This window comes from Somniosus microcephalus, chromosome 13 (assembly GCF_052327205.1).
Source record: "Somniosus microcephalus isolate GS21.2 chromosome 13, FLI_Smic_1.0, whole genome shotgun sequence".
Taxonomy (NCBI): domain Eukaryota; kingdom Metazoa; phylum Chordata; class Chondrichthyes; order Squaliformes; family Somniosidae; genus Somniosus; species Somniosus microcephalus.
The window spans coordinates 33,948,123-33,964,943 of record NC_140999.1 but is presented as its reverse complement, the minus strand read 5'-3'; the positions used below and the strand labels follow the sequence as shown (position 1 = coordinate 33,964,943).

At 47.5% G+C, this 16,821-nt stretch overlaps 1 protein-coding gene across 1 annotated transcript in view; it reads right to left on the bottom strand.

Annotated features, from left to right (window-relative positions):
• Positions 1-16,821, bottom strand: part of LOC147108199 (mucin-16-like) — a 259,597-nt gene that overhangs the window by 14,557 nt on the left and 228,219 nt on the right. Inside the window, exons 40-46 of the mRNA XM_086005995.1 lie at positions 9,680-9,706; positions 5,411-5,562; positions 5,252-5,319; positions 4,980-5,149; positions 4,795-4,821; positions 2,880-3,034; positions 2,710-2,777 (exon numbers count right to left, since the gene is read on the bottom strand). Coding sequence (XP_085862121.1) covers positions 2,710-2,777; positions 2,880-3,034; positions 4,795-4,821; positions 4,980-5,149; positions 5,252-5,319; positions 5,411-5,562; positions 9,680-9,706 — 667 coding nt within the window. The remainder of the gene's footprint in view (positions 1-2,709; positions 2,778-2,879; positions 3,035-4,794; positions 4,822-4,979; positions 5,150-5,251; positions 5,320-5,410; positions 5,563-9,679; positions 9,707-16,821) is intronic.

Here is a 16,821-nt window from a genome sequence, read left to right as displayed (position 1 = left end):
GTAGTATCAGCATGGTACACTGGTCTCACCCAGGCCTAGCTCGCTGGAACCAATGTAAGTAATTTGTAAAGCAGCCCCAGAAACATGGGACCACCAGGGTCAGATCAGCTTCTTTCCTGGGGGACCCAGCAACCACTCCACGGGCCGGCGAGCTTCTACGTTCATATCAGCAATCTTTGGTGGGGTGTTGAGGCACAGCCCATGAGCCCCACCCCCACAAATTCTGGCAGGGTCATCTGCAGAGTTCAGTGGTGGGCGTGACTATTATAATCATGCCCCTGTGGATTTTCGGGACCTATATTTTTCATTATATAAATACTTTATACATATGGGCCGGAATTTTCACATTGGAGAGCGTGCGGGTCTGGGGGTGGGTCGGCAGTTTAAAGCGCGAAAATTGACAACGTGTCATCATCCCGCTGACCTCCGCCTTTAACTTGGGCGTGTTTTGAGGTGCGCCACGGACCCGCTCGGGAGAGCTGGGTGACCCCATTGAGGTACTTAACTGCTCGTTTACAGACTCTTAACTGCCTTTTTAACGTCAGGTTTGGGCTTTAACTTGTTGCGCACAGGATTCATGCACCTCGGGAACCTCGCCTGTGATGGGGAGGCGGAAGCTCAGTGGCCATTGTGTGTGTTCAATAAGTGACAGCCGGAAAAAGCACATAAATATTCACACCTTGCACTTGCTTCTTTGCCTAAGGGAAAGGCTCTGATTGACACCATTTTGTGCAGAGATTTAGCTTTCAGAAGTTTGCAGGTCATTTCTGCAACCTCTGAAGTCACTCTCACCACATTGCTAGTCACTTTTAGTACATTGGAGGATTGTGCCTGTGATCTCCACTTTTCCTGGCCTCTATTAGATCAGCATGGGTGCCGCTTATGCTGTCTCACCTTGGACCTCAGAATCAGACCAAGATGAGCCCCAGCGCCAACAACACCAGCCACACCAGCAGCAGCAGCAACAACACCAGCAGAAACCACACCAGCAGCCTTTTCCTCACCGACCTGTTGCTCCACAGGAGAGAGGGAGTCAGCACAGGAGTGCACCGCGTCGGAGACGATACCCCCAACACAGGGTATACAGGCAGAGGATGAGCTTCCTGGACATGACTGAGCAGCAGTGCTTCAGGAGGCTCAGGCTATCGTGCCAGATCGTGGCAGATATTTGTAGCTTGCTGGAAGAAGACCTGCTGCCACGTGGACCTGGTGGACACACCTTACCAGTGGCTGTCAGAGTCACCACCACCCTCAACTTCTTCACCTCAGGCTCCTTCCAGGGATTTGCAGCAGACATTTACAGGATCTCACAGTCGGCCGCCCACAAATGGAGAGTGAAGGTCGAGTGACCAAAATTCATTTTCTAAATACCTTTACATGATTATGGCCATTATTTTCAATAGGAAAATTGAAAGCTTTAATAAACTGAAATAAGCAAAACCTTTAATTGCAGGTGATCACTTTGCTGAACAGCTCGATTCTGTGGAGTGCGTCTCCAAAATCCCTGTCCCATGTCATTTCAATTACCCTTCCTGCTCCCACTTGGACCTCTCTGCCATTGCCCTTTTACACTGTTCCGATGAAGCTCAATGAATACACAAGGACCTTTTCTTCCTTTTGGGCATTTTGCAGCTCTCTAGGCTTAATAGTGACTTTAATAACATCAGACCTTAAATGTACCTCTTACTTTCATGTTCCCTGTGTCTTGTAAATGTCTTTTATTTCTTATATTTCTCATTGTGCCTCCTACTCTCTCGTGTTAATGATATTTCAGCCATTTAACCATCTTCTGTTTTCCACTTAAGTACCTTTCTTGTATGTGTGTTTGTGTATTTTTTAAAAATACTCTGGGGGAAAAATTCGGTATCGCCCCATTTGGGGCGCTGTTATCGGCCGTGCGCAAAGCTCAGCGCCTGGCACTAATTATCGCCGCCGACAGCAAACTTGACTTTTATCGCCCCTGAAGGTGAGTGGAGCGCTAAATCAGGTGCTTCACACCTGTCTTAAGGCGCAAACGCCGAGGAGTGAGGCGCTACCTCAGAGCGCTGGCGAAGCAAGGAAGGGCAAATCAAACTAAACCTGCAAAGTGCTGCTCAGTACTCAAAACTCCTTCACACAGCATTGAATCTCTCCAGAAGTCTCTCTCTCTTTCTCTCAGACTGCGTGGTGCAAAAATGTCACCGACAAAAAAAGGCAGGAAGCGGTCGCCTTTAAATAGCGCTCCCCCAGTCCCTTTCTGACAGCATAACGCTCCCCTCAACCTGTCGTTGCTAGCGGCAGGCGGTAAGGCAGGGGGCGCCACTCAATATCCGGTCCGGGGCGCTAACGGGGCGTTGCGCACTCGAATGACGTCACAATCTGCCGGTGCAGGAGATCGTAGCGGAAGTGTTTAGCGCCGCCGCAAAAATGTCTAGTTAATTTCGCGAGCGGCACAAACATCGCCACGCCCGGCCTCTAGTTGCTTTGCGCCCCAATTGGCGCCCTCTTAAGGCGCTAACGGGAGGTGCAAACAACTGTATTTCCCCCCCTCTTTGTCGGTAATATCTTCCACTTCTGACAAAGGGTCTTCATTTGACTGACCTGCTGGATGTTTCTAGCATTTTCTGTTTTTCTTTTAAACAAATTAAGTTATTTATTAAAGGCATTACAATCTTCAAAATAGGTTTCTACAGATGCAGGAAATGAGCAGTCAATAGAAATTAATCTTACCTGAAAGATACGAGTTTACAATTTGAGAATGTTTTCTTTATCTTGCTGTTGCTGTACAGATTGTTGAGCTGCAAAAAATCCACAGTAAATGTTTGAGAGAGAGGAGCACAACATCAATACATTCTGATTGATATATCAATCAATAATACAGGATTCCAGTGTAGACTTACCGAATTAATAACATTGCTTGATGCAGTTGTATACTCAGGGGAATTGAGATTTTGTAAATCTGGTGTGAATGGCAGATTACTTATTGTGAAAGTGACATCAATGGGTGTTGTCCCCTCATTCGGCTGTCGCGTCACTACCACAATGGGTGCTTCAGCTATAAGGAATAAATAATTACACAGGAAATGGACAGACATCAGGCTTTATGTAATAAAACATTTCCTAACTTCACCAATTACAGTTGAAATAGACTACCATGCCTCTAAAATCAGATTTTATCATCTCGAACTCTGGGTCTAGAAATCAGATAGTACTGGAATTGGGGGCGCAGGGTGTGGGCCACTATTGTTGCTATTGACTCGGGTAGCATGCATTGTTTGTGCTGCGTAATCATTTTAATCATGTACGTCTGTGGGTTTGACACTGAAAGGCAGCCAGAACCTCTTATGGGGAGGTGCATGCTGGTTGCAGACACTCGGGGAACACTGTTGCAATCAGAGGTATGGTTGAAGCAAGTGCTGAGAGAGCACCGAGGTTCTTAGATGCTGCCTTAGAGGTGCAGGCAGTAGGCAGGAGGAGGGAAATCTTTTTTTCCCCCTCCTCCGGGGGCAAGAAGCACTCCAGGCATCAAATATATCAGCAATGGGAAGAGATTGCAGAGTATGTTAATGCCCAGAACCTAGCATGCAGGAAGTGGTTGCAATGCTGGAAGAAGTTCACTAACCTCACTAGAGTTGTCAAGGTAAGAGTACTGCTCTCTTATTCTCTGTTCACATATCCAGCGCTTACAGCCTCACAAATCTTAAGACTCCCCTCTCCCACTGCCCTTCACTCTTCTACAATCATTGCACCACACTTCACTACACTTCCTTCTCCTCATACTCACGACTCACCACTATTCCAACCCTCACTTACCCACACCTCTTACATACTGACTATTAGCTGTTCAATCACGACAGGCAAATTCTCCAAACACCTCGCAAGACTCACTAACACACTTCCTTCTTTCATGCAGGAGAAGGTCACACGCAACTTGAGACAGCAGGCTGGAACTTGAGGAGGAAGAGCCTGCCTGCACACCCTCTCCCCCCTTGAAGAAAACGTTCCGGCTATCATGGGCAGGAGCAGAGTTGAGGCCGTGGCAACTGGCAAAACTGGAGGAGATTTCACGCAGGGCTTCTTACTCAATCCTCTTTGTCCCTTCTGACTTCTATCTCACTTCACGACCTTTGCATGACAAGCTGTAGACACTTTTCTCTCTCTATTCTCCCTTCACACCACAAGCAAACCCTTCTCCCTCTCTTTCAGTGCAGGTCCGGAGTATGTGGAAGCCCCTGCGCTAGTGGCGGAAGAGGAGGCGAGCCTTCCTGAAGATGCACCATCACTCGATCTGACCCTTGCAAGCACCAGCTGAGATAATAGCACCACGTGTACTTTAGAGGCTAGGTTAGAGGAGTTGTCTACATGTGGTGACTCTCTGGGCACAACTGCGCAGGAGGTAGGGTAAGGGGATATGACGCCATAGGTGCCAGCTCACCGAAGGGCAAGGAAGCATACTAATTCCGCTGCAGAGGACTCAAGTGCTGACTTTGATGGCCCAGGCTACCGAAGAAGGCTCTTGGGCATATACCACTCAAAACAGAAAACAAGATCACAAGGCTGGTAAGTATAAAGAAGCAAGTGGTCCGCACAGGTAAACTCTATCAGCTCCCAGCTCCTGATTATATTTGTGCTTGATTATTAAACAATTGGATATTTCATCAGCAAACCATTAGTTCTGAACAGCAAAACGCATCCCTAATAAGGTGGGTGTATTTTATTATATATACATAGTGATTAGTAAAGAATTTGCGGTATTGTTGCCCATTATAATGAAAAGAATCATTAATGAAACACAGAAGCGGAAACCATACTCACTGGATGAAGGAGCTGATTCATGGTAAGCTGAAAAATCAAAAACGTGTTTTCTATGAAGTGAGCCAAGTGGAAAGTCATCATTAAATAGTGGAGTAAAATTAATGTGTATGGTTGAAATTTCTTTGATTCAGTTAGAATTAGAATTAAATCTAATGGAACAGAATATCTCCTTTAATGCTAAATACCATTTACGTAGAGGCTGTTATTGTCCAGTGAATATATTCCCAATGTGGAGATGTTCTTCGTGTTGTCTCTGAACTCGTGGTACACAGTAACTTTATCAACCTCCTGAGCAGCAGATTCGTTACTGAAAGAGCAAACTGCGTTCACACTGGTGCGACCAACATTTGCTGGACTGTTAAAACAAAAAGGAAACAAATTGTGCTCATCAACTCAACAATAATTTGAAAATTGTCTTGATTAATAACTGATCAGGTTTAATTTCAACATCCCTTACCCGAAAGAGAGAACTCTGCAGCTTGAGAATGTTCTGTTGACATTGCTTTTAGTGAACAGATTGTTCAACTGAAGGAAAGGAACAGTCACAGTTATAGCGAGAAAATAATACATTTAATTTAAATATATATTTGTAATAATTATTACGTTGTTATCTGACCTGGTAAGCAATAATACTTGATGCTGATTTGAACAGTGCAGAAGTGGAATCTTGTAGACTTGCTGTCAGGGCCAGGTTTGTTATAATGAAGATCACATTGAAATCAAAGGGCTTTGCTTGCAGGTTTGGAGTTGTCACAATTGGTGATCTCGCTATCAAGAAACATAAGTAAAGCATTAATCTGAGAATAGAATAAATATCAACATCCCTGCAACTGCATTATTTGGATGACAGAGTGGAGACAAAATAAACCAAGAATATAAAATCACATCAACAACAACAACTTGCATTTATATAGCGCCTTTAAGTAGTAAAACGCCCCAAAGCGCATCACAGGAACGTTATCAAACAAAATTTGACACCGAGCTACATGAGGAGGTATTAGGACAAATGACCAAAAGCTTGGTCAAAGGGCTAGGTTTTAAGGAGCATCTTAAAGGAGGAGAGAAATGTAGAGAGGCGAAGAGGTTTAGGGAGGGAATTTCAGAGCTTAGGGCCTAGGCAGCTGAAGGCACGGCCGCCAGTGGTGGAACGATTTAAATCGGGGATGCATAAGAGGTCAGAATTGGAGGAGTGCAGAGATCTCGGAGGTTTGTAGGGCTGGAGTGGTTACAGAGGTAGGCAGGGGCGAGGGCATGGAGGGATTTGAAAACAAGGACAAAAATTTTTTAATTGAGAAATTGCTGGACTGGGAGCCAATGTAGGTCAGTGAGCACAGGGGTGATGGGTGAACGGGATTTGGTGTGAGTTAGGATACAGGCAGCAGAATAGCGGAGTTTTGGATGAGCTCATGTAGGGTGGAAGATGGGAGGATGGCTAGGAGAGCATTGGAATAGTCAAGTCTAGAGGGAACAAGGGCATGGATGAGGGTTTCAGCAGCAGATGAGCTGAAGCAGGGGCGGAGTTAGGCGAGATCACGGAGGTGGAAGTAGGCGGTCTTGGTGATGGAGCCCAAATGTGGTCGGAATCTCATCTCGGGGTCTGGTTCAGCCTCAGACAGTTTCCAGGGAGAGGGATGGAGCTTGTGGCGGGGACCGAAGACAATGGCATTTGTCTTCCCAATATTTAGTGGGAGGAAATTTCTGCTCATCCAGTACTGGATTTTCAGATAAACAGTGTGACAAATCAGAGATAGTGCAGGTGAGGTGGTGGTGAGGTAGACCTGGATGTCGTCAGTGTACATTTGGAATTTGGTGTTTTTGGATGATGTTGCCAAAGTGTAGCATGTAAATGAGTAATTGGAGGGGGCCAAGGATAGATCCTTGGGGGACTCAGAGGCAACGGGAAGACAAGTCATTGCAGGTGATTCTCTGGCTACGACTGGATAGCTAAGAATGGAACCAGGCAAGGGCAGCCCCACCCAGTTGGATGAAGGAGGAGAGGCTTTGGAGGAGGATGGAGTGGTCAACCATGTCACAGGAAGGATGAGGAGGGATAATTTACCATGGTCACAGTCACATAGGATGTCATTTGTGACTTTGATGAGAGCTGTTTCAGTACTGTGGCAGGGGCGGAAACCTGATTAGAGGAATTCAAACATTGGAGTTGCGGGAAAGATGGACACGGATTTGGGAGGCAACAACATGTTCGAGGACTTTGGAGAGGAAAGGGAGGTTGGAGATGAGACGGTAGTTTGCAATGACAGAGAGGTCAAGGGTGGGTTTTTTGAGGAGGGGTGAAGACAGCAGATTTGAAGGAGAGGGGAACAGTACCTGTGGAGAGGGAAACGTTAATAATATCAGCTAACATGGGGGCCAGGAAGGGAAGTTAGATGGTCAACAATTTAGTGGGAACAGGTTCGAGGGAGCAGGAGGTGGGTCGCATGGACAAGATGAGCTTGGAAAGAGCATGAGGGGAGTAGGAGAGAAACTAGAGAAAGATGTGAGTTCAGGGCTAGGGCAGGGGGGAACCTTAGGGGAAGTTTGGTCCGGTGGGCTAGGGGAAGGGAGGGAAGCAGCAGAAGCAGCTAAATGAATGGCTTCAATCTTAATGAGAAAGAAGTCCATGACCTTGTCGCACTTGTTGTTGGAGGTGAGGGTTGTGGAAGTAGGGGAGAGGGGTTTAAGAAGACAGTTTGTTGTGAAGAAAAGAAGCCGGGGGTTATCTTTGCATTCCAGGATGATCCTGGAATAATGACCAATTTTGGCTGAGGAGACCAGGACTAGATAGTGCTTTATGTGGCCCAGCTAGATCTGGCGACGAATGGCTAAACCAGTTATCCGCCATAAACATTGAAGTCTGCGTCCCTTGGACTTAAGGGAGTGGAGATGCGGGGCAAACCTTGGGGAACAACCAAGGTGAAAGAGAATAACGGTTTCAAAGGGGACAAGGACATCAAAGGTGGAGGTGAGGGCGTGATTGAGCAGATTGGTAGCTGCAAAAATGTTGTGGTGAATGGACGACCAAAGGCTAGACAGTTGGGAAATTGAAAGTGCCGTTGTAAGTGACTTGGGGGAGAGATTTTTCCAGGGGCGGAAGGAAGTGGGGTTGGAAGGGGGATGTGGGTGGAGAGCGATACAAGGAAGCGATCAGAGATCGCCTTATCAGTGATTGACACAATGGGAGTAGAGTGGCCACGTGAGATGGCAAGGTCAAGGGGGTAGCCATGAATATGTGTCGGGGAGTTTATATGGAGGGAGAGAATAAGGGAGGATAGGAGGGCAGTGAACTCAGAGGAGAGAGCATGATGAGTTGAGATGTAAAATAGAAGGTGCAGAGGAGTAGGAGGTCAGACCAAGGTGTGATTTGGTGATAAGAGCCACACCACCACCACAGCGATTTGGACGGAGCAAGTAGTGGAAGGTATCGCCAGGAGGGGAGACTTCATTTAGGGAGAAGGTGTTATCACCCGTCAGCCAGGTTTCCGTCAAGGCCATGATGTTGATGCAAGGGCCTTGTTCACAAGTGAACGGACATTCTGGAGCGAGATGTGGAGAGTGACGATGACAGCCGATCCACTGGCGGAGTCCACAGGGTCAGCGCTGGGAGTAGTGAGTGGGATGGGAAGGAGGTTGGCAAGATTAGCCCCCAGCTGGCGTGTTGGATGGAATGGTCAGTAAGAGAGTAGGATGGGGTAGTTGGTGTTGCTGCTCGTAAGGAGGCAGCGTCGAGTGTCTCAATGGGCCCTTCGGAGGATGCAAGAGATCCACAGATGGAAGCTGTATGCATATCTAAGAGGGAGTCAAGCCTGGAACGGCAGCAGAAGAGTAGGATGGTCCATGCTGGAGTTAGATCTTCTTAAGCTTGGGATGAACTGCTTGGTCATAGGATAGCCCAGTATTTTCTCTCACATCATGTCAGATGGTACATAGTCAATCCTGTCCAATTGTCTTGGATCTGATTGGTTCCCTGAGAGCATACACTATCTTTCTGCGCTAGATGAGTCCCCCTGTGATGTGGTGTAGTAGCTTATTTAGTGCAATGGTTTTGAGCAAAAGCATACTGGGGGGCGAAATTCGCCTCCTTTGCGCCTGCCGTTAGCGCCTCCGGGGGCGCGAACGAGGCGCAAAGGGCTTATCACCTGGGAGGGGCACTAATAGCGCCTGCTGAGAAATTTGGCGGGGCGCTACTGAGGCGCTAGCTGGTAGCGCCCCAGGTCACTGTGCCGCCGGCGATGACATCATTGCTGAGCGACACGACCCCTTAGCGCCCCGCCGCGACCCCTTAGAGCCCCACGGCAGAAATTTGGCTGCTCCTCGCGAGGCTGCCACGAGCAATGTCAGCAACAACCTCGCGGGTCGTGAACCTGCTGCACACCGCTGGCGGGGTGGTAATTAAAGGGGTGGTCCGGCTGCACCCCGCCCTGCCATTTTATTATTTTGGCCGGCCTCTTGCCGGCCCTTGGTGTGGTCCGTGCCAGCTATGCCACCCTGGTGGGCTAGTGGGGGCCATCAAACAGCCTGCAGAGTGTGCGGCGTCCTCCCCTTTAACGGAAGGGGAGCGGCACCGGAATGCGTTAGCTCTACGCGGAGCGGCCAGGTAGTGCTCCGGCACTATCATGCTTTGCGCCCCAGATACTGCCCTGAGAGGAAGTGGAGTGCCCAAGATAGTGCTCCGCTTCCTCGCCGGGGCGGTAAGCCCAATTTTGCAGCCGGGGCGGTACTCCCGCACCGTGCACTAAATGTCTGGCGCAAATTTGGTTACTGCCCCCAAACGGGCGTAACCGAATTTCGCCCCCACTATCTTTAGGAATAAGATCTACAGCAGATCATACTAAATCTGAAATCTGGTGTTGATGCATAGAATAAAAACAAACAGAACAATACTTACTGGGTAAAGGAGTGGATACATGGTAACCTGAAAAAAGAAAAATGTGTTTGTAAGAAACGAATCAGGCAGAAAGGCATTATTTAATGGTGGAATAAAATTCATGGGTTTGTTTGAATTGTTCTTAATAATAATATTAAGTAAATGTATTCAAGCAGATAGAATAAAATTTAATAGAAATTTGGGGGTCTTTTCTAACATTCTGATCCTAGATTATTTCGGCTCTTGTATCTTAGATCAACAACAACTTGTATTTATATAGCGCCTTTAAACGTAGTAAAACGTCCCAAGGCGCTTCACGGGAGCGTTACCAAACAAAGGAGATATATGGTCAAATGGGTCATAAAGGTATGTTTTAAGGAGCGTCTTAAAGGAGGAAAGAGAGTTAGAGAGGCGGAGAGGTTAAGGGGAGGAATTCCAGAGCTTAGGGGCTCGGCAGCTGAAGGCACGGGCGCCGATGGGGGAGTGACTAAAATCGGGGATGCTCAAGAGGCCAGAATTGGAGGAGCGCAGATATCTCGGAGGGTTGTAGGGCTGGAGAAGATTACAGAGATAGGGAGGGGTGATGTCATGGAGGGATTTGAAAACAAGGATGAGAATTTTTAAATCATTCGCTGACTGAGTATCTATCTTTGCCTCAAGATTTAGGCAAGCTTTCTGTAACGTGCCCAAATAAATGAACAGCATACCCTATTTAACAATTATTTTTAGATGCTGGACTATCTTATGGGCAATGTCCTCGTTAAGCTGTACGGCCGCCCGTTAGGCCACTCCCCAGAAATATGAGAGTGAGCACTGCTTATGGGTCTGACACTTTACTCTTCAAAATTGGGAGAGCATTACATTAAACCTCCTTTCTGGTTTAAAGCCTGAAAGAAATTTATTAGACAAGTAATGTCTGGAACGGTAGCCTAGTGGTTATGTTACTGGACTAGTAATCTGGAGAAGTGAGTTCTAAATCCCACCACGGCAGTTGATTAAATAAATCTAGAATAAAAAGCTAGTATCAGTAATGGTGACCATGAAACTATCTTTTTGTCATAAAATTCCAGCTGGTTCACTAATGTCCTTTACGGAAAGAAATCTGTTGTCCTTACCTGGTTTGGCCTATATGTGACTCCAGACCCACAGCAATGTGGTTGACTCTTAACTGCTCTCTGAAGTGGCCAAGCAAGCCACTCAATTGTAACAAACTGCTACGAGAAACAATAATAAGAAAAAAACGGACAGAGCACCCGGCATCGACCAAGGCACCGGCTTTGGACACGACTATGGCACACCCAGCCCAGTTGACCCTGCAAATTCCTCCTCACTAACATCTGGGGACTTGTGCCAAAATTGGAAGAGCTGTCCCACAGACTAGACAAGCAACAGCCTAAGATAATCATACTCACAGAATCATACCTTTAAGCCAATGTCCCAGACTCCTCCATCACCATCCCTGGGTATGTCCTGTCCCACTGGCAGGACAGACCCACCAGAGGTGGCGGCACTGTGGTATACAGTCAGGAGGGAGTGGCCCTGGGAGTCCTCAACATTGACTCTGGACCCCATGAAGTATCATGGCTTCAGGTCAAGCATGAACAAGGAAACCTCCTGCTGATTGCCATCTACTGCCCTCCCTCAGCTGATGAATCAGTACTCCTCCATGTTGAACACCACTTGGAAGAAGCACTGAGGGTAGCAAGGGCACAGAATGTATTCTGGTTGGGGGACTTCACTGTCCATCACCAAGAGTGGCTCGGTAGCACCAGTACTGACCGAGCTGGCCGAGTCCTGAAGGACATAGCTGCCAGACTGGGCCTGTGGCAAGTGGTGAGAGAACCAACACGAGGGAAAAAACGACTTGACCTTGTCCTCACCGATCTACCTGTCGCAGATGCATCTGTCCATGACAGTATTGGTAGCAGTGACCACCGCACAGTCACTGTGGAGACGAAGTCCCGTCTTCACACTGAGGACACCCTCCATCGTGTTGTGTGGCACTACCACCGTACTAAATGGGATAGATTCAGAACAGATCTAGCAGCTCAAAACTGGGCATCCATGAGGCGCTGTGGGCCATCAGCAACAGCAGAATTGTATTCCACCACAATCTGTAACCTCATGACCCAGCATATCCCTCACTCTACCATTACCATCAAGCCAGGCGACCAACCCTGGTTCAATGAGGAGTGCAGAAGAGCATGCCAGGAGCAGCACCAAGCGTACCTAAAAATGAGGTGACAACCTGGGGAAGCTGTAACACAGGACTAATGCATGCTAAATATCTGAGGCAGCATGTTATAAACAGAGCTAAGTGATCCCAAAATCAACGGATCAGATCAAAGCTCTGCAGTTCTGCCACATCCAGTCGTGAATGTTGGTGGACAATTAAACGGGAGGAGGAGGCTCAATGAATATCCCCATCCTCAATGATGGCAGAGCCCAGCACTTGAGTGCAAAAGACAAGGCTGAAGCGTTTGCAACCATCTTCAGCCAGAAGTGCCAAGTGAATGATCCATTTTGGCCTCCTCCTGAGGTCCCCACCATCATAGAAGCCAGTCTTCAACCAATACAGTTCACTTCACATGACATCAAGAAATGGCTGAGTGCACAGGATACAGCAAAGGCTATGGGCCCCGACAACATCCCGGCTGTCGTGCTGAAGACTTGTGCTCCAGAACTAGTCGCACCTCTAGCCAAGCTGACAACACTGGGGCATCTACCCGACAATGTGGAAAACTGCCCAGGTATGTCCTGTCCACAAAAAGCAGGACAAATCTAATCCGGCCAAATACCACCCCATCAATCTACTCTCAATCATCAGCAATGTGATGGATGGTGTCATTGACAGTGCTATCAAGTGGCACTTGCTCACCAATAACCTTCTCACCTATGCTCAGTTTGGGTTCCGCCAGAACTACTCAGCTCCAGACCTCATTACAGCCTTGGTGCAAACATGGTCCAGCAAGCTAGAGTCTAACCACCTCCCCTTGACATTCAATGGCATTACAATCACCGAATCCCCCACCAGCAATATCCTAGGGGTGACCACTGGCAGAAACTTAACTGGACCAGCCACATAAATACAGTGGCAACAAGAGTGGGTCAGAGGCTGGGTATTCTACGGCCAGTGTCTCACCTACTGACTCCCCAAAGCCTTTCCACCATCTACAAGGAACAAGTCAGGAGTGTGATGGAATACTCTCCACCTGCCTGGATGAGTGCAGCTCCAACAAAACTCACAAAGCTCGACACCATCCAGGACAAAGGAGCCCGCTTGATTGGCATCCCATCCATCACCTTAAACATTCACTCTCTCCACCATCTACCATCTACAAGATGCACTGCAACAACTCGCCAAGGCTTCTTCGGCAGCACCTCCCAAACCCGTGACCTCTACCACCTAGAAGGACAGGTGTAGCAGACGCACGGGAACACCACCACCTCCAAGTTCCCCTCCATGTTATACATCTCCTGATTTGGAAATATATCGCCGATTCTTCATAGTCGCTGGGTCAAAATCCTGGAACTTCCTCCCTAACAGCATTGTGGAAGTAACTTCACCACACAGACTTTTTTAAAATTCGTTTATGGGATCAGGGCGTCGCTGGCAATGCCAGCATTTATTGCCCATCCCTAGTTGCCCTTGAGAAGGTGGTGGTGAGCCGTCTTCTTCAACCGCTGCAGTCCGTGCGGTGATGGTACTCCCACAGTGCTGTTAGGTAGGGAGTTCCAGGATTTTGACCCAGCGACGATGAAGGATCGGCGATATACTTCTAAGTCAGGATAGTGTGTGACTTGGTGGGGAACTTGGAGGTGGTAGTGTTCCCATGCGTCTGCTGCCCTTGTCCTTCTAGGTAGAAGAGGTCGCGGGTTTGGGAGGTGTTGCCGAAGAAGCCTTGGCGAGTTGCTGCAGTGCATCTTGTAGATGGTACACACTGCAGCCACGGTACGCCGGTGGTGGAGGGAGTGAATGTTTAAGGTGGTGGATGGGGTGCCAATCAAGCGGGCTGCTTTGTCCTGGATGGTGTCGAGTTTCTTGAGTGTTGTTGGAGCTGCACTCATCCAGGCAAGTGGAGAGTATTCCATCACACTCCTTACTTGTGCCTTGTAGATGGTGGAAAGGCTTTGTGGAGTCAGGAGGTGAGACACTCGCCGCAGAATACCTAGCCTCTGACCCACTCTTGTTGCCACAATATTTATGTGGCTGGTCCAGTTAAGTTTCTGGTTAATGGTGACCCCCAGGGTGTTGATAGTGGGGGATTCGGCGATGGTAATGCCATTGAATGTCAAGGGGAGGTGGTTAGTCTCTCGCTTGTTGGAGATAGTCATTGCCTGGCACTTCTGTGGCGCGAATGTTACCTGCCACTTATCAGCCCAAGCCTGAACGTTGTCCAGGTCTTGTTGCATGCGGGCATGGACTGCTTCATTATCTGTGGAGTTGCGAATGGCACTGAACACTGTGCAGTCATCAGCGAACATCCCCATTTCTGACCATATGTTGGAGGGAAGGTCATTGATGGAGCAGCTGAAGATGATTGGGCCTAGGACACTGCCCTGAGGAACTCCTGCAGCGATATCCTGGGGCTGTGATGATTCAAGAAGCTTCAAGCTACAGTGGTTCAAGAAGGCGGCTCACCACCAGCTACTTAAGGGCAATTAGGGATGGGCAATAAATGCTGGCCTAGCCAGCGACGCACACATCCCAGTACGAATAAAAAAAGATAGATAAACAAATATTCTTGTTAGCAAGACTGGTTAGCAAAATTAAAGCCCATGGGATTAAAGCGACAGTGGCAGCATGGATTCAAAATTGGCTAAGGGACAGAAAGTAGAGAATAGTGGTGAATGATTGTTTTTCAGGCTGGATGGAAGTATACAGTGGTATTCCCCAAGGGTCAGTATTAGGACCACTGTTCTTTTTGATATATATTAATGACCTGGACTTGGGTATACAGGACATAATTTCAAAGTTCAAAGTCATTAAGATCATGGCTGATCTTCGACCTCAACTCCACTTTCCCGCCCGATCCCCATATCACTTGATTCCGCATGAGTCCAAAAATCTATCCATCTCATCCTTGAATATAATTAATGATTCAGCATCCACAGCCCTCTGGGGTAGAGAATTCCAAAGTTTCACAACCCTTTGAGTGAAGAAATTTCTCCTCATCTCTGCCCTAACTGGCCGACTCCTTATTCTGGGACTTTGATCCCTGGTTCTAGACTCCCCAGCCAGGGGAAACATCCTACCAGCATCTACACTCTCAAGCCCCTTAGGAATTTTATACGTTTCATTGAGATCACCTCTCATTCTTCTAAACTAGGGAATATAGTCCTCGTCTACTCAATCTCTACTCATAGGACAATTCCCCCATCCCAGGAATTAGTCTGGTGAACCTTTGTTGCACTCCCTCTAAGACAAGTATATCCTTCCTTAGGTAAGGAGACCAAAACTGTACACAGTACACACGGCAGACAGACTGATGAAATAGGCAGACACATGGCAGATTAATTTTAACACAGAGAAGTGTGAAGTGATACATTTTGGTTGGAAGACTGAGGAGAGGCAATATGAACTAAATAGGATAATATTAAAAGGGGTGCAGGAACAGAGAGATCAGGGGGTGTATGTACACAAATCTTTGAAGGTGACAGGAGAAGTTGAGAAGGCTGCTAAAAAACACATGCAATCCTTGGCTTTATTAATGGAGGAATAGAGTAATAGAGTACAAAAGTAAGGAAGTAATGCTAAACCTTTATAAAACACTGGTTAGGCCTCAGCTGGAGTATTGTGATCAATTCTGGGCACCACACTTTAGGAAGGTGTCAAGGCTTTGGAGAAGATTTACTCGAATGGTACCAGGGACTTCAATTATGTGGAGAGACTGGAGAAGCTGGGGTTATTTTCCTTAGAGCAGAGAACGTTAAGAGGATATTTTATAGAGGTAACATAGACATAGGAACATAGAAGATAGGAGCAGGAGTAGGCCATTTGGCCCCTTGAGCATGCTCCACCAGTCAATGAGATCATGGCTGATCATCCAAACTCAGTACCCTGTCCCTGCCTTCTCCCCATATCCCTTGATCCCTTTAGCCTTAAGAAATATATCTAACTCCTTCTTGAATATATTTAATGAATTGGCCTCAACTGCCTTCTGTGGTAGAGAATTCCACAGGTTCACCACTCTCTGGGTGAAGAAATTCCTCCTCATCTCTGTCCTAAATGGCTTACCCCTTATCTTTAGACTGTGACCCCTGGTTCTGGACTCCCCCGCCATCGGGAACATCCTTCCTGCATCTCGTCTGTCTGGTCCTGTTAGAATTTTATAAGTTCCAATGAGATCCCCTCTCATTCTTCTAAACTCCAGCGAATATAAGCCCAGTCGACCCAATCTCTCCTCATACGTCATTCCTGCCATCCCAGGTATCAGTCTGGCGAATCTTCGCTGCACTCCCTCCATGGAAAGAACATCATTCCTCAGATAAGGCGACCAAAACTGCACACAATACTCAAGGTGTGGTCTCACTAAGGCCCTGTACAACTGCAGCAAGACATCCTTGTTGCTGTACTCGAATCCTCTCGCTACAAAGGCCAACATACCATTTACCTTCTTGACCGCCTGCTGCACCTGCATGCTTACCTTCAGCGACTGGTGCACAAGGACACCCAGATCTCGTTGCACTTCCCCTTCTCCCAATCTATTGCTGTTCAGATAATAATCTGCCTTCCTGTTTTTGCCACCAAAGTGGATAACCTCGCATTTATCCACATTATACTGCATCTGCCATATATCTGCCCAATCACCCAACCTGTCCAAATTATGCTGGAGTTTCTCGGCATCCTCCTCACAGCACACACGCCCACCCAGCTTTGTGTCGTCTGCAAACTTGGAGATATCACATCTAGTTCCCTCGTCTAGATCATCATTAATATATTTTGTGAATAGCTGGGGTCCTAGCACCGATCCCTGCGGTACCCCACTAGTCACTGCCTGCCACTCGGAAAAAGACCCGTTTATTCCAACTCTTTGCTTCCTGTCTGCCAGCCAGTTCTCTATCCAAGTCAGTACCTTGCCCCCAATCCAATGTGCTTTAACTTTACACGCTAATCTCTTATGCGGGACCTTATCGAAAGCCTTCTGAAAGTCCAAATACAC